General features: G+C 40.9%; 1 protein-coding gene across 3 annotated transcripts; it reads left to right on the top strand.

Annotated features, from left to right (window-relative positions):
• The first annotated feature begins 927 nt into the window (after positions 1–927).
• Positions 928–25,835, top strand: psme4a (proteasome activator subunit 4a). 3 transcript variants are annotated; one of them, XM_035171684.2, is made up of 47 exons: positions 928–1,687; positions 2,772–2,912; positions 3,341–3,457; positions 4,601–4,657; positions 6,231–6,275; positions 7,359–7,508; positions 9,298–9,361; positions 9,453–9,527; positions 9,934–10,056; positions 10,147–10,239; positions 11,611–11,876; positions 12,013–12,199; positions 12,295–12,384; positions 12,485–12,549; positions 13,681–13,831; positions 13,934–14,032; positions 14,134–14,203; positions 14,322–14,389; positions 14,513–14,728; positions 15,344–15,501; positions 15,649–15,744; positions 16,068–16,123; positions 16,228–16,284; positions 16,388–16,443; positions 16,842–16,940; positions 17,116–17,178; positions 17,256–17,351; positions 17,536–17,667; positions 17,792–18,001; positions 18,612–18,748; positions 19,090–19,149; positions 19,287–19,416; positions 19,533–19,614; positions 19,721–19,874; positions 20,013–20,082; positions 20,194–20,319; positions 20,418–20,570; positions 20,681–20,785; positions 20,890–20,981; positions 21,063–21,194; positions 21,319–21,527; positions 21,661–21,746; positions 21,879–22,007; positions 22,548–22,703; positions 23,874–24,036; positions 24,139–24,272; positions 24,397–25,835. In XM_035171684.2, the coding sequence occupies exons 1-47, from the start codon at positions 1,491–1,493 to the stop codon at positions 24,529–24,531; spliced, it is 5,550 nt and encodes a 1,849-aa protein (XP_035027575.2). In that variant the 5' UTR covers positions 928–1,490; the 3' UTR covers positions 24,532–25,835. The 3 variants fall into 3 exon arrangements, with proteins under 3 accessions (XP_035027575.2, XP_035027576.2, XP_035027578.2); XM_035171685.2 differs by lacking the exon at positions 4,601–4,657; XM_035171687.2 differs by lacking the exons at positions 928–1,687; positions 2,772–2,912; positions 3,341–3,457; positions 4,601–4,657 and adding an exon at positions 7,204–7,268 and having other exon boundaries at positions 4,666–6,275.
• Positions 25,836–25,930: the final 95 nt, after the last annotated feature.

The following is a 25,930-nucleotide window of genomic DNA, read 5'->3' as shown; positions in this document are numbered from 1 at the left end:
GATTGTGCAATATGTTTTGAGTGAACACTAGAGACTGGATTGTGCAAAGTACAGTTTCTACGTTATTGGCCACGGGAAGTTGAAGTGTCAAGATAAGATACGATAAGATAAGAAAATCCTTTATTAGTCCCGCAATGGGGAAATTTGCAATATTACATTACATTACATTTCATTTAGCTGACGCTTTTATCCAAAGCGACTTACAATAAGTGCATTCAACCATGAGGGTACAAACCCAGAACAACAATAATAGAGAAAGTACAATTTCTTCAAAAATGCAAAACTACAAAGTGCTATAAGTAAGTGCCATTTTAAGTGCTACTAAATTGTTAATTATTACAGCAGCAAGAGTCACACATAGGCATCAGTACGTAAACAAGAAGTAACAGTAACATGCGATACTTAAGTGTAAGGAATATAACAAAATATGGAAGAATAAGAATGTAATAAAAACTAATATATACATTGTAAAAACTGTAAAAAATATGTGCATGTGTGTGAGAATATTTACATGAACCATTGTATTGCACAGACAGAATAAATATTGCACAGAATATGCTCAATTAATGCTTGTTAAAAAATGCTTGCTATCTGTATTTCCCCATGGGTTGTTTTCACACGGTAATAAACGGGTTGTTCTTTTGGCCTGAACGAGCAGCAGTGGGAAAGACATCCGAGGACACGTGCTAAGTGGATTTCAGGTCTTCCTTGTTCAGTGGCCAGAGGGTAAACATTTATAAAAAGCATGAATGGAGAGGGGCATGCTGGGGATTGGAGTTCCCACACACACACACACACACACACACACACACACACACACACACACACACACACACACACACACACACACACACACACACACACACACACACACACACACACACACACACACACACACAGGCCAGTGGACCCGGACGTGACGTATGTGTGTTCTGGCCGGTAGCTGGGTGTCGTCTGCAGTCTGCTCTGCCGTAGTTGGACGGATCAGTCGACGTCGACAGTCCTTGGGATATGACTGTGATTTCGTAGTAGGGAGCTAACTGTAGCTAGCCCGTTAGCGGATCATCACGGGGGGAGTGTTAGGATAACGTTAGCCGAAAGAGAGGAGTGCGAGTGCCGACGCTTTCTCCCGATACACCCGTGTTTTCCGTCAGTCTCGCCATTTCTGAAAAGATGACGCCGGTAATGTTCGCGTTTTCCGGCAAAAGAAGCTGACTCAACTTAAGCTAGGCGGCTAGCTAGCGTGTTACCTAACTTGTGAATCTCCCAACTTAGCGTGTGTTTGTTTGTGTGTGTGTGTGTGTGCGAGTGTGAGTGTGTGCTCGGGCCAGAGCAACTGTCGCGGTTCGTCCGTTAGCTCGGAAGTCGCTAGCTGGCTACATTAGCTGTCACGTTAGCATAACAACCCTGCGCCGGGAGCTCTGTGCGAAGTCAAACAGTTGAGAGTATTGCGCTAGCTCGGCGAGGCTAGTCGGCTGGGGGTTGGCAACATGAAGAAGGCTGAGTCGGACACGCTGGGGTTCGCTCCTCAAAAAGACATCGTATACAACAAACTTCTGCCGTACGCGGACAGACTCGACGCGGAATCCAATTTGATTCTGAGCAAAATCAAGGGAAACTTGAGCCGAGCGGTTCTGCTCAGAGAGATATGGCCCGGGGTGCTGTTCTGGACGAGGAAACTTTCCACGTAAGTAGCACTAATCTCTGCCGTGGTAGCATGACATTAGCATCTTTTTTTTAAAAATTATTATTATCCCCCAGTCATACAAACATCTCTCTGTCTATCTCATGTTCTGTGTTGGGCAACGCTGACGCTTGAACTCAGTCTGGTGAATGACTGGCTCTGATCCTATCCGTCGGTGGTGAAAGCATGTGTTGCCCTGCAGTTTATTGTGTTGTTGTGAGGCTACAGACAGCCCAGTGTGTCTGATTCGGGACGGTGGCAGTTTCGTAATAGCGGCCACAGACTGTTAACCACACGACTTGACCCAGGCGGTGTGATGCACACCAGCAGCAGGTCATTGACATTGCTGCTCTCCTCGTGTTCTGGCCAGCTGACAACTCTCCAACGGATATCTAGATTGATATCTCCAGATAAAAAACAAACACGTTTCAAAGCAGTTACGCATGAAGACTGGTTTCAGAGGATTCCCATTCACACCCAGCTCCTGATATGCACTGTTACAAAGTTGAATGACAATCAGATTAACCAAGTCTTACCTAACACAACAAGTCCCAGCATTACATTTCACACCCTTTATATTCCTGCTTGAGTTATTTAGTAACATGTCACATGCCACCTGTAGAAATACCTTCAAATTGACAGTGCGATATGACAGAGTGCTGTTTCATGTTGTTGTACTCGGTTGCCGGGCTGTCTTTAATCCGTTTCAGTCCCCAATGCTGGCACACTGGCCGGTCCAAGAGTGAGTCATAGCCGGCTCAGAGAGATGGAAAGTTTACTGTGGGGGTGACCCAGATTCTGTTCGCTGGTAATTTGACATTTGAACAGTAATACAGACCTTTTATAATGGGCAATTTGAAAGGTCCCAATTAAGCTTTTAGAGCTTTACTGGTGTAAAATAAATGAGCCTGTGCTCTCACTCTTTATTGTTCGATGTCAGTGTTAGTTATAATATTCCCTTTCTTTTGCACGAGAAAATATAAGCACCTCGAGCTTGCGTTGTCCATGCGGCTCACAGGTGCTCTCACTGTTTACTATACCTGTCTAAACTGGACCAATGATCCCTAAATCTTTATTTCTTATTTAGGTACATGAGGCTGTATGGACGGAAGTTCAGCAAAGAAGACCATGTACTGTTTATCAAGTTGCTCTACGAGCTAGTGACGATCCCCGGACTGGAGATCAGCATGATGCAGGGCCTTGCTCGGCTTCTTATCAACCTCCTCAAGTAAGAATGGGCCCCATCTGTTTAACCCAACACCTTGTACACATTACATTACATTACATTTCATTTAGCTGACGCTTTTATCCAAAGCAACTTACAATAAGTGCATTCAACCATGAGGGTACAAACCCAGAACAACAAGAATCAAGAAAGCCAAACTACAAAGTGCTATAAGTAAGGGCCATTTAAGTGCTAAGAAATTGTTAGTTTAAACTTTAAACTTGTTAGTTACACATGTAACTTATTCATAATTTAAATTTCACAGTAAAATATATTATTTAGTGGGCATTGTTTTCTCAATATTCAAGGTACATGGTTTTAAAACAAATCCTGAAAACCCACGACAGACTATACGTTGAGATCTGCATCTTTTACATTGTGTTAAGTTGTATGAGCCATGATCTTTATGTAAATTCAATTTCAACCAACAGGAAAAGGGAACTGCTGTCAAGGGAGGACCTTGAGCTGCCATGGAGACCACTGTACGAGCTCCACGACCGGATTCTTTTCTCGAAAACAGAGCATCTGGGCCTCAACTGGTTCCCCAAGTATGCCTCTGTTCGTTGTTGTTGCTGTTTTCTATCAATATACGTTTTCAATTTACACTTAAAATAGAAATTAGGAAAGGCTTTTGATATTTTCAGGAATGAGTGTGTTTTCTCTACGTTTTGAATTGTAGAAATATTCTGATTTTTGTGGTAGATCAAATAACATTTAGTAGCAACATTTGGAAATATAGATGTTTTAATTTATTTTTCCTATGCTTACCCCTTTCAGTAGCCATTAAGGTCTTATTAAATATGTTCACATCTTATTTTTTTGCCCCTGCAATTCAACTTCTATATAGATAGTGAAATTAATTACAGAGGAAAGATATTGTAGTAACCAGACCAAACATTTTGGTATTGCTGTACTTCCCTGTACATTGCTGTACTTAAAACATATTTAAATTTGATATTGATCAATGGATCAATACTTTGTTGTGCTCACTATATTGACCTGTACATTGCTGAGCTTTTCCCAAAGGTCCAGATCAAGTGTAACACACAAAGGCCCTTCCATTTGAATCTGGATTAGCTGTCTTTTCATTCAAATTATAACTTGTTTTACTTTACTTTAATGAACTGTTAACAGAATATTTCAGTCACATTTATAAATCAAGGTTAAAAAATGTTCAAGTCAGTTCTTATACGTTACTCTTCAGGGTTTCTTTAGAATGAATGGAATCTGATCGCTTTGGCAAAAGTGGGCAGGTGGTTGGAGAAGTGGAATGTGTTTTTTGCCACACACCCTTCAAAACTGTGGTTTTAAGAAGGTACAATGTTTGCTGTGACCTTTACACTTAGCAGAGGTTTCAATATTGGTTCAGTCTTTTCAACACCCTTGGATATTCCCTACGATGGTCTTAGCAAGCAGTGCGAGGTGCTCTAATATGGTGCTATGGGAACATTGTATGTTCATCACAAAAATGCCTGGTTAGCACATCTTGTTTATGTTACAGAGGATGAAATCAAGCTGCTTTGGCTGATTGATGACTCGTTTCTGTCAGAGAATCACCACAATGCACACAAAAGTCTGACAACTTAATTAATTGTATAAGTTGATGCATCATATGTTTGATTTTTTGGGTGATTGGCACTTTGTCACATGCTGAATGTGTTCTTTATGCCTTTGTCTCCTTTCACATTCAGTTCCCCACGGCCTCGTTCATCCTCTAAACACATAATTCTAAAATTGGTTCAGAGGTGGTAAGGACAATACTTCTCTTTGTGTTTTTACTTTGAATTCATCGTTTGAGGCACTTTCTTTTTCTTTTTACATTGCATGTGAAAAACAAAAACTGGACACCCCATACGCAGCTTGTGACAGAAGAAAAAATGGAGACTGAAGCAATGTTAACATTTCACTCATACTGGAGACTGTCGCACTGCAGCTAACAGAGTTTCTACCCTTCTCCTACCCCCCATGTTAAATATGAGCGAGTGATAATACACACAGTGTAGTTTCTTTCATATTTTTCAGGGGTATTCTAATCTTTCATGGTGTATTTCCCTGTATTTCAGCTATAGTGGATTACATGGCAGCAATATAGGAAAACAAATCTTGACGACCATGTTAGCAGATGATACAGTTCATGATATTTATAAAACATTATGTAACATTCATTACTCCACAAGCTTAGCAGTGGCATTAGCATTTACATTAATTATCTCTCAACTATAATCTGTTTGGCTCATGTTCAGGGGAATGTTTGCTGTTACATATTCCTCCTCTTTGCTCGTGCTGATTTTAAATACCCCTGCACCGCTACACAGCGTTTTCAGGAGTCACGGAGGAGGGCTGTCTCCTGTCACGTTACCTCCCCTCCCGGAATGTGTTTAGGTGAACGTGAGGGTTCACTTCAATGCAGATACAAAGGTCATAGAGTGTTGTCTGGGGTTCCTTCTTCCCGAGTCCCTGAGCAGTTTGTTAAGGGACACTCGGGTTTGACTAGCTCTTGTTGTTGTTGCTAGATTTTGCTGTGCATGAGTTTGACCTTGGTCTGTGGCCTGTGTGTTGTGGGCTTCCTGTTGAAACATTGGAGTAAAACTGCATTTATATGTATGTTGTTATATTTAGCTGCATATTATCTTGCAGAGTGTCACCCGTGATTCATACATTGTTGGAGTAATAAATGTGGAGTGTGTTGGCTACAAAAAGACTTGAATGATGTGGAGCTATATAACCAGTTGTTGTTGAGTGGGATTGGCAGGGCATTTCCAACAAGGCATGGCTTGAGTTTGCATGCGAGCAGAGAGGTGGGATTGTGAGTCAGAGCTCAAAAGCTGTGGTTATATTGGTCTCAAGCTTTATGTCACCATAGTCCTGCGTTTGCAGTCTGTATGTGTTGTGAAACATTTCAGGAGTTTGTTATGTGTTAGACATTTTATCATAAGAAGTAAACCCGAAACCACCACTGTCATAGCTGTGGTTCAGTTTTAAGTGGAATGTCATTGGAGGAAGAATTAGACAAACTAGTAATGTTATATAAATCTGTATATTAGCATGAGGTCATCCAGGAAGGTCAACCACTTTGACATCAGTCACCATTATCAGAAAACAGATTATAAGCTGTTAATAGAGTTTTATTACAATGTCCTCACTACATTAAAGTTTGATTTTCCACTGTTTACCAGTCAGGTGTGTAAAGAAGTTTTTGTGTGCATGCAATCAAAGTCAAGTTGCATTGGTGTGAGGGCTGTTTAACTGTCACTCTAACATCAGTATATATCCACTGTTTGGACACGTTCATGACATTGTTTTTGTTTTCTTTTATTCCAGCTCTGTGGAAAATGTGTTGAAAACACTTGTGAAAAGCTCCCGTCAGTAAGTACATCTTCAAATTTATTGTCTTTGAATCCCTCGCAATGTCTTATCTTTACATTTATGCTTAGAATTAGAAGTATATCAGTCAGACATTTCATTTATATTATAAATATTGCCTCTGCTAACTTGATTTACTGACATGAAGAAGGATTCATGGAAAATCACAGTCACATAAAGCTAAACCGACACGAAGGAAAACCCTCTGTTTAAATGTTGGATGCTGTAGTGGGTGAACAAGGCTAATGTTATGCTTTATCATTCCAATGCTCCGCTGTCACCAGCAGGTCCCTGATTTTGCTCACCCTTGTGGTGCATGCAGATATATTTGGCCAGCACTCGGACTCGTCCCCTCTCTTTGCACTTAGGCAGATAATCCTATTATCTCATCTAATTCTGTCTTATGCGAGAGTTTCCTGTTACGGCAAGAAGGGAGAGTGATTTGTAGATCAGCAACGAGGCAGGAGGAAGTCGAAGTAACAGTTTTATCGAGGCCTCCAGTGGATGTGGAATTGCTGAGGAGGCTAGGTGACCTGATATAGCCTGCAGGGTTTACACAAGAACGTAATGAACCGTGAAAATCCCCCCGTGGGACCATGGGCATAGTGGAACCACAGGATTTACCCAAACAGCTAAAAATGTGCCTGGTTATCGACTTATAATCTCCTGTTTGTGGAACATTTCACTCAGCATTTAATTTTCAGAAGCTGCTGGTTCATCTGTATTTCAGTTGTCTGTCTTGAAGAATGGAAACTGTTGCTCTAAAGCCATCATTCAAGGTCTTAACACCTATTTACGGTACATGAGTGTAACTTAGGTTTTTCTTAAAGTCTCACAGTGAGTGTTGTTACTAGTCTCGATCATCTGAATGTGTTCTGAGGTGTGAGAATGTGATTTGTATGTGACCTAAGAGGCTTGTCCATTTTCTTAGCACTCTCTAAGCTGCTCTGCTGGTTGAGATGCCTCGAGTGTCCATATATATCCATTCATAAGCTGGTGAATGATATTAATAACCCTCTTTCCTTACATGCCATTGGTTAAATAAAAAAAATAAAAAAATGTAATTCCCTCTCTTTGTTCATGCAGATACTTTCCGGAGTCTGCCACTCAGGAGATGCTGGATGAGTGGAGACCACTCCTTTGTCCGTTTGATGTCACCATGCAAAGAGCGATCAGCTACTTTGAGCTCTTCCTACCCACGACCTTGCCGCCAGAGCAGCATGACAAGGGGTTCAAGTAAGAAACCTATCATCCACTCTTACGTCTGATTGAGATCCAAGCCAGTACTCCAGTCTGGAGATGTATAAAATATGTCATTAATGAGAAGGGCTTAATGAGTCCCTCATATATATATATGTGTATATGTATAAAAGGGTCCTGACGCAAACCAGTCCCTAACACACATTGATTTCTTAACTGAATCACACTACATTTACCACTTCAAAATCATCATTACATAATCTTATTACCACAATTGTCTGGCTTTCGTGTTCTCCCACACCGTTACACCACAGTATAAATATGTGGCGAGTGAGGGCCCTTAACACTGCCAGAGCTTCTGTTAAATGTCACATCTTACCTAATGCTTTAGAAGTGTTGCTGATTGTTGACCAAACACATACTTTCAGAGCCACTTTTTTTTTATAACATAAACTTTGATCAGAGCAACAAAGCAAGTGATCATGACGATGACTTTACTGTACTTTTGAGATCTTAAAGCCAATGTAACTTATGATGAGAGGCAGTTAGCAGCGGTAATGCTGGACACGACCCATGCATACTTTAGAGCAGTGGTCGCCAACCCGTCGATCGCGATCTACCGTTCGATCTCCCAGTCTTCGCTGTCGATCCCCCAACTCACTGGCTGTCGTCGCGCCGCAGATCAGCTGTGTGTCGGTTGTCTGTTTTTCACACGCACTGTGTGTCCGCTACTGGCGGTGGAGCTGCAGGTTTATTTACTGCATTTCATTCAAGAACAAGTTGGTTTATGTACTAAACTAAATGTCAGGACTCAACGGTATGAAGATGCGCATCTTTCGGTCTGTCGATAACAATCAAAGCCCCGTTGGAACAAATGAGTGGATTTCCGAAAGTGAAACGCTGGAGTGCTTTTACTTTGAAACGGGTTCAGAAAGTGTTGTAAATACATTTGTGTCATAAACAGATAAACATTGTGGTTCACAGCAGAATAAACAGAGAAAGTGATCTTACCTGAGTTTTAATGTTTATCTGATGAATTTATGTCACAAACAAATGGTTGCAACACTTTCTGTATGCCTTTTCACAATAAAAGCACTCCAGCGTTTCTGTTAATGGAATCCATTCCCTTGTTTAAAAAGGTTTTTTTATTGTGAAATATTTGCGGGAGCGAAAATGCACGGCATCATACTGTGTAGTACTGGTATTTATTTGAGTACAAGGGACTTCTTTCATACAAGGCAATAATCATATTTGTGGCCATATTCAAATCAAAGCCTATATGTAAAAACGTTGTGCTGCAGTAGCAGCTCCTCTGCAGAACATGATGTGGAACTGAGAAGCTACATATTGTGGATTGTAAATATGAATTGATATTAATTAGAATATTGTGCATTGAATAGAAAAAGTTGCACAACTGCCCTTCTTTGTGTATATTTATTACTTGTACATTCAGCCTTTAACAGAAATTGCAAAAAATAATCAATATGACCCTCCTAAGTGGGTTTTTTGGAAGATATCAGGGTGGTAGATCTCGGCTTACGCTTGGGCTCGAAAAGGTTGGTGACCACTGCTTTAGAGTAAACATGGACATTAATATACTTGCCCATAGACAAATATAGACCAAATATATAACTCTGTATAGCCAAGGAATTATTACAAATTATGTTTTTGTAATAAACAGGCGTACTTAAGCCCAGTGAACAGTGTTGATGATAAAAAAATAAATAAAAAAATTCCCACCCCTGATGTCTGTGAATTGAAACATGTACTGTATCTATTTAGTAAGCTTGTCGTCTGCTTTTCTAACCATATCATTCGTTGACAGGTTGTGGTTTGATGAAATGATCAGTTTATGGGTTTCTGTGCAAAATCTCCCAAGCTGGGAAGTGGTGAGTAGATCAAAGAATGTTTGTTCATATTTCGAAGTACACTTCCCAGTGCTGTGTTCACTGTGTGACATGTTGTCCTACTTCTTTGCAGCATCTGGTCAGTCTGTTTGCCCGCTTGGCTTATGACAACATTGGCTACATTGACTGGGACCCTTATATCCCTAAGGTTTGTTGCCCTCCTTTTACTGAAACCCCCCACTCTCCAGTACATATGACACAATTTCATACTTGCTTGTTTTGAGGTTTGCAGCACATGCTCTCATGTGGGGCTTAACCTTCGTGATTTCGGCTCTTGGTGTGTATTTCATGATGATGGCTGCCTGTCAGAGAAACAAAGTATCATGTTTCCTTGTTAAACTTGCTCAGGGTCAGTAATGCGGCAGTGACTTGCATCATGTTTGTGACTGTTTAGATCTTTGCTCTTTGTCAACACCATTATGTGTTACAGATAAACATAAATAGGATCTTCTACCTGTTAAGCAATTAAATGTCATGTGCTTGTGAACCGTTTAAAAATAATCTAGTATTAAGACATTGAATATAACTTTCCCCCCCTTTTTTTTTCTCTCTAGATTTTCACAAGAATTTTGAGGAGTTTGAATCTCCCTGTGGGAACCAGTCAGATGATGGTTTCACGATATGTCACTAATGCCTACGACATCGGCCATGTGGTGCTTTGGGTCTCATCCCTCCTAGTTAGTTCATTTTTCATTTTACATGTTTGTAAATAATTTCAAAAAACTTTGGAAAGTTTGTTTAAGTAAAGTCTGTTGTGTCATTTTCAGGGAGGACCCAGCAAGCAGACCCAAGCACAGCTCAGTGGCCTTTTCAACAGTATAACATCCTTCTTCCACCCATCAAACCATGGTCGCTGGTTGGTGAGTCACTTTCTACTTCAGATAGGTGACTGTTGAAATGAAAAACGTACTGTGTAAATTGGTTCATTGTGAATTTGATTCTCTGGAGTTCAATTCAAAGAAAGCGTCAACAATTTTATTTCATGATCAGTGGGTGTAGCGTCTGATTTTCTTTCGTATATAAATATTAAAAAATATAAACTTTCTGTAGAAAAAACATTTGAGTGGGAGGAACATGAGAATTATCATTAACAGCTAAAATTAAAAAGGTAGACCCCAGTACATCATTCACCCAGATTGTTCCAACTATAATTCCAGCATCGTGTTAATGTGGTTTAACAGTACACATGGCAGCAGCATTTAACAATGACCGAGGGCGTAGTGACTTGTCATCGTTTTTCTTGGAAGCTTCCTGTATCTCGTTGGCTGTCTGGGTTAACATCAGTATGTAGTTCAAAAGTGGCATGTGAGTGAGGAGGCTGTGACACTAAAAAGGTCACTGGGAACCAAGCCACATGCCTTTCTGCTTTGAGGAACCTCATGTACTAGATCTGTAATACCACATGCACAAACCTTTATTTTTGGCAGGGGGGATGGAGTTGTGTGTATTCTCGGCTGTTGCTTCAAAACACGTGAGATGATCATCATCCAGTTTTTGTTACATGTAAACAATGTTTTGCAATCGACTGAGGGTAAATAGTGCTACTGTGGTTATGTCCCAATGTAATGTGGGTAAACAAGAAGGCTCATGCCATATTATTGATAAGCAAAAATTAAATGACGACATGTGGAGTATTCTGACTTTAGTTGCATTATGTAGGCATGTATACGTCTTAATCACAATAAAACCTATATGTTGGAGTTTTCACAGCATTTTGTGATATCAACATACAATATTACCAACTGCTTAATTACACATGCCCTGGGTTTCAATGTAAACAAGTTGAAGGATTAAATTTTTACGCAAGTCATAATCAGACTATGTTGTGTACCATGTAAAAGGGAATATGAATGGAATATTCTATTAGCAAATCATGTAAACACCATAAACAAAATGTCTTATTCAGAATAAGGTCAATAGTCAGATTATTGGTTTCCATATTAATTTAGTCGCTTTCACAAAATGAGTGTTCTTTGTCTGATTTAATGTCAATCAAGAGATTGGACTGTACTGAGGTGATTTGCAGATACATGTTCATACAAGCAGACAAAGCTGTATTCACAGTGAACTGGTTTGTGGTCTTATGTTTATGTCATGTGTGTCTCCACATATTCGCCATACGACAACCTCCACATCTCCATTTGTCCAGACTAAATGGACGTACACTGTCCACCTGTCTGTCACCCCCTTGTCATGTATCTGTCGCTCTGTCCCTCTGCCCTCATGTGCAGATGAAGCTCATGAAACTGCTCCAGCGTCTCCCGGCCAGCGTAGTACGGCGGCTGCACAGAGAGCGCTACAGAAAGCCCTCGTGGTTAACACCGATACCAGAGAGCCACAAGCTCACAGAGGAGGATATCACAAACTTTGTGGAGAGCATGATGCAGCCGGTTCTGCTGGCCATGTTCAGCAAGACGGGCAGCCTTGATGCAGCCCAGGCCCTGCAAAACCTGGCTCTAATGAGGCCTGAGCTAGTCATTCCTCCTGTGCTGGAGAGGTAAGTCTGCACTGAAGCTTCTTCAAAGTTCTGCTTCTAAAGAATCTGGAGCTCTGTTGCTAGTTTTCTGCTTTAGTTGAGAGAAGCACATTTTGAAGTTAAGACAATGGCTGATTGTTCCCTGTTTCTGCTATAGAACATACCCAGCTCTGGAGACTCTAACAGAGCCCCACCAGCTGACGGCCACTCTGAGCTGCATGATTGGTGTGGCACGGAGCCTGGTGTCAGGTGGGCAGCGCTTTCCTGAGGGGCCCACTCACATGCTGCCCCTGCTCATGAGGGCTCTGCCTGGCGTCGACCCAAATGATTTCAGCAAGTGCATGGTGCGCTCCACTCTTCGATCCCCACTGTATTTTTGGTGACGATAAAATGGTTAAAATTTGTGCATCAGACATTAACATTATTCATATCCCCACAGATCACATTCCAGTTTATTGCTACATTTGTGACTCTTGTGCCTTTGGTGGACTGTTCATCTGCCCTACATGAAAGAACCGACTTAACAGAGGTGATCAGATGCTATTTTTCTCCCCTTCTCATAACTAGTGTGGTATTTGATGATCTGTGCATATAGCTTCTTTTTTTTTATTCTTTCTCATGATTTTCAGGTGGAAAGAGAGATGTGCTCGGCCTCAGCTGAGTTTGAAGACTTTGTGCTTCTGTTCATGGACAGGTACGTGGAGTTATGATGAAAAACACTGTCTGCATCAAGAGACCCCTCACTCATCTGCAGCAGTTGCTTTCAGTAACGCAGTTGTGAACCCAATGACAGGGATTAAAGTTCTCAGTCACTATGAATCAATTAAATTCCACAGAGGCCATGTTTGAGATCAGTGTACACGTTGGTCTGAGGGGAGGAGGTGTGAAGGGGCCAGAGTAAGTGAGCCCAGCAGCTGTATGAAACTGTACAGTGTACATGTAGGCTAAGGGTGTGTAGCTACATTCTGTCTTCTTCTCAGATGCTGCCGTCTTTTTTTACATAAAAGCTTATAGGAAGATACTGCAAAGCTTTCCATAAGTGCTGGCTGCTGGTTAAACATCAGAGTGCTATCCTCGCGGCTAAATCATAATACTTAAATGTATTGTGTTTTTCCCACTGACTGGCTCCATATCCTTGTGGAAATCCCTGTGACATCACAGTGTAAAAATGCGGCCACTCTAAAAAGGCACCACGGCGTCGGCCTTTTATAAACACAAAGATCAGACAGTTTGTTCATGCAGTTGTGTATTAGCAATTGGGAACACTAGGACAAATTCTAGTGGGCTCAACCATATCGGTAGGTCTGTCAGAAAGTTCTGTGTGTGTGTTCAAGGACTGGGATAACTGGTTAATCGCAATTAACATTGTGAACTAATGCAAAATGCACAGAAATGTAATCAGCTTCTAATCAACCCCCATGAGCCCAAGCAGACAAGATTAGAACATTTCTTTTGCATCCTGTGGTTTTCACACTTAAAATTCGTGATCAAGGGGAACTTACATCTGTATGATTCAAAATAACAAACGCAATAAAAACTCTGATATGTTTTGTTAAAGAGTCAGTAGACAGCAAAAGTGTCACTCGGTGGAGCTGTTTTTTAGAACACGCATGGATATAAGTTGTTCTTGACTTACGTACATAGTTGGGAAATGAATGGATTTGGATGAGTTACAGCATTTTACATATTGTTTCATAGCATAGAAATAGATTTATATATTGATCAAGCTGTAAAAACTTAAGTTTCTCTATTTGATATTTGAATTTAAGAAAATCTTAATATCTTATATCTTGTTTTTGGTAACTTGTTTTTTGTATCTGTCCAGATGTTTTGCCCTGATCGACAGCAGCACTCTGGAACAAACTCGAGAGGAAACAGAAACGGAGAAAATGACTCACTTGGAGAGTCTAGTAGAACTCGGCCTGTCCTCCACCTTTAGTACCATCCTCACTCAGTGTTCTTTGGACATCTTCAAGGTTAAGATTCAGCTTCACGCCCTTATCTCATTTCACATGTTCATTCTCTCATTCATATGTCTATGGATACACATTTACACATTTGTCACGTTATTTTAACAGGTGGCTCTGGTAAAAGTGTTCAACTTTGCAACCACCAACATCTTTGAGACACGTGTAGCTGGGAGAATGGTGGCTGACATGTGCAGAGCTGCATCAAAGGTCAGTCTTGTCCACTCAGACTTTTCATCTAGACCCCAAGCATCAACGACTTGTAGCGTATTTGTTTACTATCTTCATCCTTGCTGTGTTTCTGTCTTCAGTGTAACCCTGCAGAGTCTCTCAAGATGTTTGTGCCACACTGCTGCAATGCCATAAACCAAATCGCTGTCAGTAAGTGATCGCCACACAAGAATAAGCATTTCTATAAGAGGAGGTTTTCGATTTGGATGACTTTTGTTTTCTTCTGAGTTTTTGTCATTTGCCTGACGGAAATGTGTACTTATTACAGATGAGGAAGTGTTGAATGAGGAGGAGCTTGACAAGGAGTTGTTGTGGAATCTCCAGCTTCTGTCTGAGGTGATTTAGACTACTCATGATTAACTAACCCTAACTTTTACGTTTCAATATTTGCCAATACCTCCCATCTAGAATTCTGTATTGAAACAATATGTCTTCCCCTTCTTGCCTTATGCCATATAGGTGTCCCGTGTGGACGGTGACAAGATCCTGCCCTATCGGTCTGACCTGGTCCAGATTTTGCAGTTGACACTGCACCTCAAGTGTAAGCAGGGCTACACTCTGGCCTGCAACCTGCTTCACCACATCCTTCGATCTACTGTCCTCATCTACCCCACAGAGTACTGCAGCATGCCAGGAGGCTTCCACCAACCAATCAAGGACTACCTCCCCATCAAGGTACAAATATTGATTGATTGATTGATTGATTGATTGATTATTTAATTGTAGTGAAGTTTAAGTACGAAATAAACTAAGTGACTTCCTTGATAATGAGATGAGGATCTCAGTTGTGGTTTCCTCGGTTTCCAGCTGCAGTGCAGGCCCCTGGAAATCTATTATGGGTAACGTCGGTCTTTAAGTGCTCTGTAATTGATGTTGTATGCGTATATTTATATCTTTTCAATTAAATGATGGAGTGTATGGCTAGCCACTTTAGAACTCATTCCCTCTCTTTCAGCCAGTAGACACTCAAATAGAAAGCCAGTTTTGTAAAGAATGATTAATTTGAATAACTTTTAGTAAAAACCAAGAAACAGTAATATGTGAATGCTTATCAGTAAGTACTGGAAATGCCCATGCTTTTTTCTTCTTACCATCTGAATGGTCAGATATTCCGTTCCTATTGGGTATATGTCCACATACAAATGTGACCTGAACCAGATCGGTTTTTACTGACACATTTATCGTGGATATCATCTGTCAAGTTGTGTCAGGTAAGCCAATTTGTTTCTACAAAACTCAATAATCTTAATAAAGTTTTGTCCATTGTTTTGTTTTTTTTATCCTATGTAGGACTGGGGTCGGCCTGGGGATCTGTGGAATTTGGACATCCGGTGGCACGTGCCCAGTGTTGAGGAGACATCTTTTGCGTTTTATTTACTGGACCTGATCCTCCAGCCGGAACTTCAGCGCCTTCAGAGATTTGCACAGGGTGAAAAGGACGTGAGCAGGTAAGGAGGAACAATTGACTGCTGCTCTGAGTTTTTTCAGAAATATGTTTTTTGATTCTCAATGATGCCACAAGCTTTAGACTTTTGTTTGGCTCTGTAATGTATTTATTCTGTATATTTGATAGTTGTTTGTTTTGTGATTTTCAGAGATGATGTTCTGCAAAGTCTGACCATTGTTCAGCACTGCATGCTGGGTGCTGGGACTCTGATGCCTCCACTGAAAGGAGAGCCCATCCCTGAACTGTGAGCAGCTGCATTCACATTAACACACTATGTCCTGAACAGATAAAGGCGGGTTAACATAAGTTAGTTAATGTGACCGTTAGAGAAAATACTCAGTGGTTATGCTGAGTTTTACATTTAATAATAAAGTATACTCTGTAGAAACACCCACATAGCTTGAACTCCAATGGATTTGCACATTTGAATTAAAACAAGAAAAAAAATCACTTTTAAATAATGTAACTGTATTATCATTGCTTTGTATGTCCACAACATTTGTTTTCAGACTTAAATTCAGATGTTCAGTAGTTAAACTGGTTTCAAACCTGCTTTTTTCTGTCCAGGGTCCACAGCATGGTGAATCTAGATGAGACCGTCCTCTACACAGGAATTGAGTATGGTACGTATATATGTGGGATGATAAACGTTTTGCTCACAATAGATCTGAGAAATGAGTGTTTTTTGTTGTATAATCTTACACTGTAATATTATCTCCACCTGCAGATGCATCCAGAGAGAACTACAGAGATGCTATCTGTAGTGTAATGAGACTGCTGCTGAGTAAGTGTTAGCTCATTTATACACTTGACTGTCTCAGTCTTGTGATCTCTATTTAAGCCTCATTCACATAAACAACTTTAACTCTCTTTACCTCTTCTTTCAGAATACATCCTGGAGCACTCTGAGGATGACACCAAGTCACTTTTCTCCATCATCAAGGTGGGCAAGCAGTAAACTAATGACCTGTATACTTCTAATCCACTTATTCGTTTGTGTTGAATAAAATGCAGCATAATATCAGGATTCAGAAAATTCAGAAGAAAAACTGTTACTGTTTATCACAAGTTTAACCCGCATTTGCTGATTTATACCAGTGTATTACAAATCCTTTAAGCAAAACCTACACTCACATGATACTATTTGGAAAGCCACAGTAGAGAGCTGTGTATACGTTCTGTGCTGTGGGAAGTTGTGCAGCCACAGTCTATAACTGATTTTATTGGACTCACATCTGGTTTCTTGAATAACTCAAGTCTTAGTCTTATCCAATTGCCATTCGATGATGTATTGATCCTATCACCTAAGATGATTAAGTATTTTTGTCTGTTACCTTTCAGATTATCAGCGACCTGTTGCACTTCAAAGGTTCTCACAAACACGAGTTTGACTCCCGCTGGAAGAGCTTCAACCTTGTGAAGAAATCAATGGAAAACAGAGTGAGAAATCTGTCATTTCATTGTACTGTTGTTATATTTGAATTTTTTCAGAGGGATTCCGAAACCTTTCAGTGTCTCCCTCAAGGCTCAGATAATGCACATCAATGATGCTGATGTTACAACTTATGTTTAAACTGACCGACAACAGAAAGTGTAATGCTTTTTGTATTTGCAGCTTCACGGCAGAAAGCAGCACATCAGAGCTCTGCTAATAGACAGAGTCATGCTCCAGCATGAGGTAAGTCCTTAATAGATAAGTTATATTGTTGGATATCAATGTATTTCACTGTTTTAACTCTGTATTTTTTATTTCAGCTGAGAAAGCTGACTGTGGAAGGATGTCAGTACAGGAGCATCCACCAGGAGCTGATGAGAGATCTGTTGAGGCTTTCCACAAGCACCTACAGTCAGGTGAGTTCTTCAGGACATCTGTCTACATCTTATCAAGGCATTGTCAGTGTGTCTACCCTATTTATTTATTCATTTGCTTTCTGTGCATTTCTTTTACATATAATCCCAGATTATTTGTTACACATTATAGATTAAACAGACTATTTGACTTTCACCTGAACAAAGATGTTTTATTTGCTTCCAGGTTCGCAGCAGAGCTCAGAACGTCTTGTTCACTGCACTCGGAACCTATAACTTCTGCTGCAGAGATCAAATCCCCCACGTCCTTGAGTTTCTCAACCCGGACAACAGCAGTGTAACACAGCAACAGTTCAAAGTATGACAGTACCCTCACTCTGTACCATTTAAAAAAAAAAAAAACCACTCAAATAAGGATTCACATTTTCATAATAAGGAATTTACATTTCTAATTTTCTCATATTTCCTTTGTTTGTCTCCAGGGTGCCTTGTACTGTCTTCTGGGGAATCACAGCGGGGTGTGCCTGGCCAACCTGCACGACTGGGAATGCATTACGCTGACGTGGCCTGCCATCGTGCGCTCTGGCCTTAGCACAGCCATGTCTCTGGAGAAGCCCTCCATTGTGCGGCTCTTTGACGACCTTGCAGACAAAATCCATCGGCAGTATGAGACTATCGGCATGGACTTTTCTGTGAGAATAACACACAAAACAAATACACAAATCGATCATACAATCAAGACGATAGTGATATCTGCCGTCATAAGATTTGATGTACGATATCTCAATCTCAATAATTAATCATATAGGTGTTGCATTAATTTCATAATAGCACTTCATCTCTCTGCTGTAAGATTTTTACGAGTACTATGGGAAAGGTTTGGCTGACACTGACACTATAAACCTCACAAATACAAATTGTATCTAAAAGAGTTAAAGAAACATTATTCAATATTACAAAGGGACAGTTAACATATCTGTAAAGGACACATTTAATAAAAATATGTCAATGATAAAAAACATAATCACAATTTATAATAAACAATAATACATCATAGTGTTAACAAAAATACAGCCTATAAATGAGTTTATAAATGTTTATTGGGTAATGCCCAGTGCTTATTGTCTTTTCAGTTAAGTTATTTGTTTGAAAACCACATCAGTTTGTACAGTGACTTGGTGGAGGAGTCCTGAACATCTTGTCCTATTATTGTAACAATAACTCTCTCCCAATGATGCTTGCTTTAGGTTTCCTCCTACAATCAGTTCTGATATGTATATTTAATCTTTCCCATTGCTTTAGATCCCTGCTGAGAGCTGTGTTGTGGCCAAACAAATTATGATCGCTGGAAATCCTCTTCCCGAGGACCCCGTCCCTTCAGAGGAAGAAACGGCAGAGGGTGTAAAGAGGCAGGAACTCAAGAACTCTGAGTCTGTTGAGTAAGTTCACACCAGCAACAAAACAAAGACTCATCACCTCACCGAAGACCAAAAAGATCACTTGAATACTAATTCATCCTTTTGAACAACTACTTTGAAGGCTTTACCTGAAATCATGTAACATTGAGTCTCTCGTTAATATTATTTTTCAACATTATGCATAAAACACTTCAAAATGCCAACATAGCCAAGTCAAGATGATGTGTTTACTCTGCAAGTGTAATGTGAGCAAGATAAATACTCCTACTCTTGATATTTGATGCCAATAAAGCATCAACAATAGAATTGTTGGCATATAAATGTTACAAAAATATGAAATAATAATCTTACCTTTTTTGAAGGAAATACAAACACCTCATTGGTGATCTGCTGGACTGCCTCAGCAACAGCAACAGCAACATGTAAGTTTATTAAGTGTTGTCATCAAATGACGTTTGTACATGTTTATGCACGTATATACACGTACACCCATATGTATGTATGTGTATATATATATATATATTATCATCTGTAACACCTGCTTTGTTTATTGTTGTAGGCCTTGGAAGTTTGAACACATTTCAATTGGCTTCTTGTCATTGCTGCTGAGAGACGACCACCAACTCCCACCACCTGCTGTAATGTTCTTTGTTAAAAGCCTCAACCATGACTCCCTCTACGTCCGCAAGGTCTGTCATTCACAATTTACGACGCATGCAGTAGTAGTGCTATCAAACGTGTGTCAGGATGCCTTCCAGTCTTTCCTGTAGACATTTTGTTTGAAATGTCGTATTTTCTCCATTAGGTGGCGATATCAGCCGTAGCAGGGATCATGAAACAAATAAAGAGACCCCACAAGAAAGTCCCTGTCAGCCCCTCTGAGCTTTGTAAGCATCACAACTTTGTTTTCTCTTGTGTTTTTGTGATTAAACGTGAGCGTTTGTGTCTCATTTTTAATTCTAGATCTAAAAAGTCTTGACTTATCTCTGCTAGGTGGAGTGAAGGAGCTCAGTGATGAAGTAGCAGGAGACCGTGTGGACAACCAGTGGCTCCAGTATAACAGCAGCAGTCTGCCACGCACACAGAAGGACTGGGATCAGACTGTGTTTGTGGAAAAGACTCACTGGGGATACCACTCCTGGCCAAAGTACTCATTTCAATAACACCTGTATTTCTCATCCCTTACTTAATTTTTTCACATAACTATCTTTCATTGCCTTGATATATCCATGATTTGCCTTAAAATATTGTTTTTATTTACCATTGGTCCATTTTTGTTCTCTAGAAAATTAATGATGTATGCACCAATGAAGGAACAACCCAAACAGAATCTGTCCAGAGATGAGATGACAGAGGTTTGTGCATTAATATCATACACACCGCCTAGGAAAAAATGTACACCTTCAGTAATAGAAAATAATATTAACTATAGATAGTAAAAAACGTTTTCATGTCCTTTTTAACAGAGGGAGCAGATCATCTTTGACCATTTCTCAGACCCAGTATTCATCAACCAGTTTATTGAGTTTCTGTCCCTTGAGGACCGTAAGGGCAAGGACAAGTTCAGCCCTCGCAGGTTCTGTTTGTTCAAGGTGAGATTTCCCCAGAAAACTCTCATGTGTAACTAAAAACACTAAAGTCAGCCAAATAAAATAAATAAATAACTTCTTCCCTTCTCCTGCCCTTCTAGGGATTGTTCCGCAACTTCAACGATGCCTTTCTGCCAGTGCTGCAGCCACACATGGAGCGCCTGGTGGCAGACACCCACGAGAGCAAACAGCGTTGTGTTGCGGAGATCATCTCCGGGCTGATCAGAGGCTGCAAGCACTGGAGCTACGCAAAGGTATGAATTTGAAACTCCCCTGTTGCAAGCTGATGAAGAATGTCCTTCTAGACCCTCAATCCTCGATAAGTACAGACAAACCAGGATGCAAACTTCTGCTGTGTTTACAGGTGGAGAATCTTTGGGAGGTGTTGTGTCCACTTCTCCGCATCGCCCTCACAAACATCACAATAGAAACTTACGCTGACTGGGGAACCTGCATCGCCACAGCCTGTGTAAGCCTCATTGTTTCCTTATATTCATCTTGTTTTCATCCTTCCATTTTCCTAAACATGTCTCCATCATGCTTTTTTCCATATGACTCTTCTGGCTTTTACAGGAGAGCAGAGACCCACGCAAGCTTTACTGGCTGTTTGAGTTGCTAATGGAGTCTCCAGTAAATGGCGAGGGTGGCTCCTTTGTGGATGCCTGGTGAGTAGAAAGGATGCTGCATCAAGCGGATTTTGAGGTGACTGACTTCCTCTGATGATTTTGCGTCCTTTTCCTTTCCAGCCGTCTGTACGTGCTGCAGGGAGGCCTGGCTCAGCAGGAGTGGCGGGTTCCAGAGCTCCTTCACAGGTTGTTACAATACCTGGAGCCCAAACTCACACAGGTCTACAAGAATGTACGAGAGCGAATCGGCAGGTGAGTTATTGTCCTTTACACCCCGAGCGAATGCGTATGTATCATTTGATATCAGTAACTTTATAAAAGGATTTCTGTGGTTTTTGTTTCTTAACTTATGCTCTCTGGTTTGGCCTCCTTCCAGCGTACTCACGTACATCTTCATGATTGATGTGAACTTGCCGCACACCCAGCCGACCACGTCTCCGCGCATCTCTGACTTCACCGAGCGGATTTTGTTGCAGCTGAAGCCTCTAAATGAGGGCGACGAGGAGATCCAGAACCACGTGATGGAGGAGAACGAGGTGGGGGTGCAGGATGAGAGGACGCAAGCCATCAAGCTTCTTAAGACAGGTGGGTGGAGAGCCTATCAATGTTAACTCAACTGTCACAAATAATACGAGTTAGAATTGGGAATTTATTTTAAGCAGGAAATAATTTCAAATAAGATGAAAATAAAATACACCTGTCTTCAAAACTTCTGCAGTGCTGAAGTGGCTGATTGCAAGTGCTGGTCGCTCCTTCTCCACTGCTGTGCCGGAACAGCTGCGGCTGCTTCCCCTGCTTTTCAAGGTGAAACACTCATTCAATCATTCATTCATAGCAACTAGTATTGTCGCTACCCGCTTTAAATTGTTTCCTCTTGACGTGTACTCAACAATGACGCCAGCCCACACATTCACCCATCTCCTTCCTCTGCTCCAGATTGCTCCAGTTGAGAATGATGACAGTTACGATGAGCTGAAGAGGGATGCAAAGACCTGCCTGTCTCTGATGTCTCAGGGACTCCTCTATCCGGACCAGATCCCCATGGTCCTCAGTGCTCTGCAGGAGGTGAGTCATCTGGCCACTGGGGCTGTTATTCCACTTCTCACCTGTATCACACGAGTGGGCACAACCTCATCTTTCAACGCTTGAGATCATAAGAAAAAAGATCAAAAAAGAATTTGACTTGCTCACGAATCATTCTTAAATTATTCAGTCACATTAAATATTGTGTCATTATCTACTGTAAGTTTTGTGTCATACAAATTCCCCTGGGAAATAAAAATGTAAGAGTGCTGTAGAGAATTCCCATTAGGCTACATCTTCTTTTTGCACTACTGGTAGCAATATGATAACAAATGTAATTTCACATTAAAATAAAGACACATATCCAAGATTGTATGGAAGGTTGATCAAGAACTGATCTGAACAGAAGCTGTGGATTGATGACATATGCAGAGAAGGCTTTCAATAGCCTTCATGTTCACAAACTCAGATTTTGACATTATTATCACATAAATGCTCATCCTGGCCTTGTTGTATTCCTTTTGTCAAATTCATGCTCAGTGTCTGCTTTTTATGTGGGTTATGTCTGTTGTTCTGTTGCAGATTGCTGGCAGCAGCTCCTGGCACGCCCGCTACACGGTGCTAACATACCTCCAGATCATGGTTTTTTACAACCTGTTCACCTTCATGAGTGACCAGAAAGCGGTAAACGACGTGCGGTCGCTCGTGATACAACTGCTGGAGGACGAGCAGCTTGAGGTAAACTGCGAGCATTCATTCACAGCAGCTCAATGTTAAAAATCATGAGAAATGTTGACGCTAAGAGATGAAACATTCGATCGGCCTGGCACAGACAGTAACTGGTACACAGTTGGAGACATGAACAAACACGTGGCAGTCTGATTATATAATAATCACCAAGCTATGGCCCAGTACTTGTTTATGCTAGCAGGCACTCTCGCTGTCTTTCAGCTTCACTGTAGTGATTCAGCACTCTCCTCCTGGCTCTACACTCATCCCCACCCCTCCAGTCCTCTAGCTGTTGCTATGGAAACCACAGGCTGCAGTAATCTGTTGCTATGGAGATAACGTTCAGATTGAAAGAGGATGAGAGGGAGAGGGGATGGAGTGGAGACAAAGGAGAAGTGGGGGATGGATGGAAGTAGCCATTTTTTGTTTGGCCTCTTAAATTAACCTAAGCCTGGTTTATAGGCTATATGGCACTTATTATTATTATGACTTTATTAGGAAAAATACACCAAAACACATCTAATGCATACTAATCCCTTTCTTTTATTATATCACTGAGTAAGCTATATCACACAAAACAGAGCTTGACTCATGAGGAGTGTGGTTTCTTTTAAGAAAAAAAAGGCTGTAACCTATGTGCACCAGTGGTCGTATTTAATCCGAGGCCTTTCCACTGGAGAATGTTTCTCAAAGATCTGGATAAAACCCATTTAAAGTATTGAACAGAGAATAGAACTATTAAATGTGCTACAAACCATCTTAGCTCACACTTTTTTAAACAAATGAATGGATTCAGTCAACGGGGAAGCTGGAGTGCTTTCATTTTGAAACGGATAAAGGAAGTGTTGCAAACATTTATGTTTGTGATATAAATTCAACAGATGGACATTAATACTGACAGATAATTTTCGCTTTCTATTTTGCTGTGAACCGCGAGCAATGTTTATCTGTCGATTATGTCACAGACATAAATATATACTTCCTGTACCCGTTTCAAAATATAAGCACTCCAGTGTTTCTTTTGACTGAATTCATTTGTTTTAAACAAGGCTTTGATTGTTAATCTGTGTATTCATTTGGGCCATTGTAATGTGTGTTGTGACCAATACTGTACTGTAACAACGCCATACACTGTGAACCTCAACTTCCCCATCTCATTTATCTGCCTTTGTTTCCCAGGTGAGAGAAATGGCTGCCACTACACTCAGTGGCTTCCTTCAGTGCAATTTCCTGTCCATGGACGCCCCCATGCAGGTACATTTTGAGGCCCTCTGCAAGACTTCCCTGCCTAAGAAGAGGAAGAGGGAGCTCGGATCTATCGTGGACACTATACCCTCTGCCGGTAAATAACTAATTTAGAATGAACTACCCAATAATATGCGATGATGCTTTCACTATGCTGTTGTCTCATTTTAGTTTGATCCCTCCGGTTGTATTTGTGTAGACCTGGTGCGGCGCCATGCTGGTGTTCTCGGGTTGAGTGCTTGTATTCTGTCCAGCCCGTACGATGTGCCCACCTGGATGCCGCAGCTCTTGATGGACCTCAGCGCTCACCTCAATGACACACAACCCATTGAAGTATGCCTAGTCACCTATTAACCACCTTGCATTGTTGCTGTTGGCCTCATTTTTAGTCGGCTCGCTCTTATCGTGTTTTCCCTGAATAAGAAATGAGAAAATAACGTGTGTTGTTGTTCCTCAGATGACTGTGAAGAAAACTCTGTCAAACTTCAGACGGACTCACCATGACAACTGGCAGCAGCATAAGCAGCAGTTCACAGACGACCAGCTGCTCGTCCTGACCGACCTGCTGGTCTCCCCCTGTTACTATGCCTAAAACCCTGTAAAGCATTGACACGTGACACCGTTCTCCAGAAATACATTTCACCGAACGTGTTCACAAGCACACCCAAAAGATATTAAACATGAATCATCACTGAAGACCATCGAATGACACTGCTGAAGGGATCATCCCAGAGAGGATAGGAGACAACTCCTGGAGCCACCTCTCTACAGTTCTGTTTGCCTGTGTCTCACTTGTGTCCGAGTGGGACGACTGACTGTACAGACTCAAGCCTGCATGGGGACCACGGCTCCAGTTCTTGACTGAAGACAAAGACAGTGGAACCCAGGGTAAAGTCTGGCACACGAGTAAACTGAGTTGTGGTGCACAGAATGATTGATAAGATGTGTGTATTTATGTATTTAGCTCCTTTACATTTCTACTATACTTAATATTTAAGGATCAATCATTGCAGGGATGAGTGACCTGCAGTTTGTAACATTACTGTACAGCATTTCCCCCCCCCCCTTTTTTGGTTTGTTTGTTTGTGTGCATGTGCACGGATGTATATGCGTGTGGGCGTGTTTATGGGATGCTTGAAGACTGGTGTCCCACACATTTCTCAGGATTATATCCCGAGAATCAACTCTGAGCCAACACGATGTCCAGTGTAGGACACACTCTTTACTATCGTTCAATAGTGAAGCGTTTGTTGCAAGCTACAGAGAATTGACTATCGAAGAATGGTCTCTTTAGGTGAGACTTGAACCTGCAACACACAATGTTTGTGTGGCTGTTTGATCTATATATGATTATATGCATCATGTATGTATATATCATTGTGTAGCAAATATGCACAAACATATTTATTTATTTATTTCACCTTTTTCTTTTTGAAGTGCTAACTTTTTTCGTCGGAATAATTTCTGAGAGCAAGTAGGTGGTGGAACTTCAAGACGTCTGTTCTCATCTGCTCGTGCAAAGGAAGGGAGAGGGCTAACTCCCCGCTGCTGTGCTGTGTGACACGTTTGCTGTGAGGACCTGAGCACAGTTTGATTAGCATTTCATGTATCTCGGTGCAAGAATCTAACCAAACTGCCTGTCCATAATTGTGACCTCTTCCCTCTTATCCTCAGTATCATTTACCGTTTTCTTTTTCTAAAACCCAGCAAAACAAAAGTTCTGGTTTGCTTATGTTTTCCCCTGATGACTTGAAATCAGTCACAGCATTGAAGCATTTAGTACCTCACTGATGTATAGTGTAGTGCCAAAACTGCAGTGAATTCTTTTTTTTTTTTTTTAGATGTACTGTTTGCTTATTGACTGAAATGACAATAAATTGTTTCTAACAAAAACTGCATTTGTCTACTTTTCTTCAAGTTTTCACACAACATAAAAATAGTATCTGTAGTAAATAACTCAATATATACTGTATCTACACATATGTGCACAG

This window comes from Hippoglossus stenolepis, chromosome 12, assembly GCF_022539355.2.
Source record: "Hippoglossus stenolepis isolate QCI-W04-F060 chromosome 12, HSTE1.2, whole genome shotgun sequence".
Classification (NCBI taxonomy): domain Eukaryota; kingdom Metazoa; phylum Chordata; class Actinopteri; order Pleuronectiformes; family Pleuronectidae; genus Hippoglossus; species Hippoglossus stenolepis.
This window is presented reverse-complemented; position numbering and strand designations above follow the sequence as displayed.

What these genes read in the sequence shown, in the direction of transcription:
- psme4a (XM_035171684.2), top strand. Translation starts at nt 1,491, where the DNA reads ATGAAGAAGGCTGAGTCGGACACGCTGGGGTTCGCTCCTCAAAAAGAC. An exon ending in GGGACCCTTATATCCCTAAG is followed by an intron (nt 9,528 to 9,933) that starts GTTTGTTGCCCT and finishes TTTTCTCTCTAG; the next exon opens with ATTTTCACAAGAATTTTGAG. An exon ending in GCAGGTTCTGTTTGTTCAAG is followed by an intron (nt 20,320 to 20,417) that starts GTGAGATTTCCC and finishes CTGCCCTTCTAG; the next exon opens with GGATTGTTCCGCAACTTCAA.